This window comes from Helianthus annuus, chromosome 12 (assembly GCF_002127325.2).
Source record: "Helianthus annuus cultivar XRQ/B chromosome 12, HanXRQr2.0-SUNRISE, whole genome shotgun sequence".
NCBI lineage: Eukaryota > Viridiplantae > Streptophyta > Magnoliopsida > Asterales > Asteraceae > Helianthus > Helianthus annuus.
In genome coordinates, this window is record NC_035444.2 from 79,956,949 (window position 1) to 79,960,613 (window position 3,665).

Here is a 3,665-nt window from a genome sequence, read left to right on the forward strand (position 1 = left end):
TTGTTGGGTCTAAACCACATTCTATTCTGGTCTCATCTTAATCTAGCGTTTAGAACCGTAAGGTTTCCTTCTAGCTAGCTGGTCTAAGTCCTTGACTTAATTAAAGACCCGTTAGCATCCTAATAGGTTAATAAACCTTCTATACAGATTAAATAGCTTCCGGTAGAAGGTGCCATCAAAAAGCTTTAGGATTGTACTGCTAGCTCAGGTAAATACTTTTAACTTATTTTCCCTTATACGGGCTTGGGATACGGTATAATAATACCGCTTGGTCGAGTATGAAATAATTTAATTGGATTGTGATTAATAAATTTGCATAACCCGTTTAAATCTGTCTTGTTTGATAACATAAATATTGGGGGTTAATTCGACTGTGTCCTGGATATCCTCGGCTCATTTCTTTTGAAAATGGCCATGACCTATGCACGGGATGTAGGCATACACCTGACAGATGCAAATGCTAAATAATATAAATAACCCCACATGTTGGGGATAACTCCTTGTGGGTTCTATAAGTGGTGAGTCGGTTAATCACGACCGGCTTCTAACCGGCCCCAATAGTATGACAAACATGTAAATCTGTATACAAGATTATCTTTAAATAATTGTCCCAAGTTATAAATGATTTGTGCCATGTGCACTTAAATCAATTTTCATAAATGTTTTCAAAAGAGTCAGTTAATTGTATTTACCAGTGTAAACTGACGTATTTTCTTAAAGACTGATTGACAGGTACCTCTCGTAATAGGCTGGAGCTATTAGGTGTCATAAGAGGATCTTGCAAATCCATAGATACCTGAAGTCTGTTGTTTTTGTTTCTTTGTACTTTTATGATCCGCCTGTGGATCTTATTACATTCCAGCCTATATATTCTTACACTCGAACACTCAGACATTATGGTTTGTAATAGTTTATTTACCCAGCCTTCCGCTATTCTATATTATTGTGTGTATTGACAATGATGATATCAACTACGTCACGATACTCCCTGCCGGGCCCACCGGTAATTTGTGGAAATATCGGGGTGTGACAGGTTGGTATCAGAGCCAACATTGAGTGAATTAAACACTAACCTTTTTGTGTTTAATCTCAATGACGCAATAAGCACATTACTTAGACTTTCGAGTCTAGGCCATGACCTTGGATTTATTCTTAACTTTCCTTTGTTGTTTATATTTTATTTTGTTTTGTTTTTCTTGTTTTGATAAGAATATCAGCTACAATGCCTCCAAGAGTTAGGGGTAGAGGAAAGGGTCCCATGCGAGGGGGACCATCAGCAGGACCTTCAAATCGACGCACCCCGTCTGCGTCCTTTTCCGGTTCTGACTCCTGCGACCAGTGGGGTCACTCCTTCGAACCAGCGAGACACTCTGTCACGTTGAGCTCCTCACCTTCATTCCATCCATCATTCAGGCCGCCTGTTTCAGACGAGCCGCAGCATTCGCACCATTCTCAACACTCCCACCACTCCCATGAATCTCACCAATCCTACCATTCGTTGCACTCTCATTCCTTTCACCATTCGGATTCTACCTACTCCCAGGCACAGTTTAATCCGAATGATTATGTCAACGACTTTTTGGGCTACAACCCTTTGGGCCCTGAGGATCACTTTCCTCATGAAATGGAGATAGACGACGACCCAGACCCAGAAATGCAAACTGGAACATCGGGCCACCCGATTAGCATCTCAAGCGGTTCCCCATTTCAGGGATCACCGTACCATGGCCCCGATTCATATCAAGAGAGGATGGCCGCATATGATTGGTACTTTACTCCTTCGTACCATAACTCTCCTGCTCAACCTCCTTTGGTTGAACCCCAGCTTCAAGCAGTTTCACCTCCACCACTTCCTGTTGAGGAGCCGCCTCAGCAGCCACCACAGCCACCTCCCGAGCCTCCGAGGCGAAGGAGGAATGCACGTATATCCGTGCGAGGAAGACCTCGTTTTAGTTCTCCTCAGGGTTCAAGTTCTTACCCTCCTATTCCCGAGGACCCCCAAATGGGTGGACCCTCGCACGCGGTGCCGGAGAACGATCCTCCGCCAGCTTCTTATGCACCACCGCCACCTCCTATGGGTTTCGACAACCCTATCCCGACTTACCCAGGTTCATCTGGGTATAACCCATCAGGATACCCATCAGATTATGGAACTCATGATCCATATCTCACTGTTGCACAATACAATGCACTTTACCCTTCTTCTTACCCTCCAGTTTACCCAACTGGATATCCGGTGCAGGGGTATCAATACCCCCCATATCAGCAACCTCCTCCTTTCCAGCAGCAGCAAACTCAGGAGATCCTGCAAAGGTTAGATAGGGTTGAACATGAGGCAAGTGAAACCAAGAAGAAGCACAGTAGTTTTCTCAAAGGCCTTGCGAGCCTTATTAAGGGCAAGAAGAAATAGGAAGCTACTTTATCTTGTATTGTTCTTTAGTTTAGTCCCTGCGAGGACATTATTTCTGCTTTCTGTACCAAGTCCCTACGAGGACTTATTTCTGTTTTTGTAGCCCCTGCATGGGCAGTGTGTTCTTTTTAAGACCCGTTTAAGGCGCCGTGTAATAGTTAATGTTTTAATGAAATTTCTTTGGATTTTATTTATGTACTTTATTACATCATCATGCTTATTCCTTTCAATTTATAATTGATCTGCCAAAGAAATTCTTAGAGGTATAACCTAGCCAAAATATTAAATGGCTATGATGGTATAACCTTTTTAAGACAGTAAATCCTTGTTAACATCTGAAAATATGTTAACATTCCTGGTTGTGCGGTACGAGAAACCACACAAGCTTCCAAATGTACTTGGATTTTCCAAGTCACTTATGTATAGCCTATATGATCAATGCGAAGCATGGCTAATAAACATCAATATGATGTATACACCAAAACATCCATTAGAGATGCATGCTTATAAGCAAAGGTGTAATAATGACAATGATAGTTTTGTTTTTAAACTTTTCGTCAAAAAGGCGATGAACTACGTTCGACCCTTAAAAAGATCTCTGATCCAAGAGATCAATGATTGTATTTTAATCTTCCTTGTGACAAGGCCTTTTGTGCCATCTAAATGTCCTTCGAGACGAGCCTTGTGCTATATAAAAATGTCTTCATGACATTGACAGTTGTGATTTATATCCTCTGTCTAATAAATAAAAAGGATTGTATCCTATAAATTGCTTATTATGGTTCTGTTATAGCCTAGGCAAATTATGATTTAATTAATTTATTTAAGAATGGTCTATATGGTTTAATAATACCATGGCCATCTGATCATCAATACGATGATTCACTTTATCATTTAAATATCATCATTGTTTGATATAGTATTCAAAAATGGCTGGCTCGGATGAAGCAAACAGTCATCCCGCTGAAGGGAGCAACACCAGGATTAACGTCACTGGTGCCGAACTGCAAGCAATGATCACCGCAGCAGTTGCTCAGGTTGTGGATGCTAAATTTAAAGAGCCGAGTGTTGTTCGGTCTAAAACCCATTCAAAGTCCCATTCTCATTCGCATACACAAAAGAAAGAGGAGTCTCAACACTCGACTAATCAAAGGAGTGAACCTCAGAAATAGACTGTTTTTGAATCGACTCCCAGGTACACCAAGGGTTGTACCTATAAATACTTCGTCTCCTGTAAACCGGGGGATTTTACAGG

The 3,665-nt window shown here is 41.4% G+C and overlaps 1 protein-coding gene across 1 annotated transcript; it reads left to right on the forward strand.

The window, feature by feature from the left end:
• Window positions 1–1,222: 1,222 nt before the first annotated feature.
• Window positions 1,223–2,410, forward strand: LOC110914131 (trithorax group protein osa-like). The gene has a single exon (XM_022158946.1). The coding sequence runs from the start codon at window positions 1,223–1,225 to the stop codon at window positions 2,408–2,410; it is 1,188 nt and encodes a 395-aa protein (XP_022014638.1).
• The last annotated feature ends 1,255 nt before the right edge of the window (window positions 2,411–3,665 follow it).

What these genes read in the sequence shown, in the direction of transcription:
- LOC110914131 (XM_022158946.1), top strand. Translation starts at nt 1,223, where the DNA reads ATGCCTCCAAGAGTTAGGGGTAGAGGAAAGGGTCCCATGCGAGGGGGA.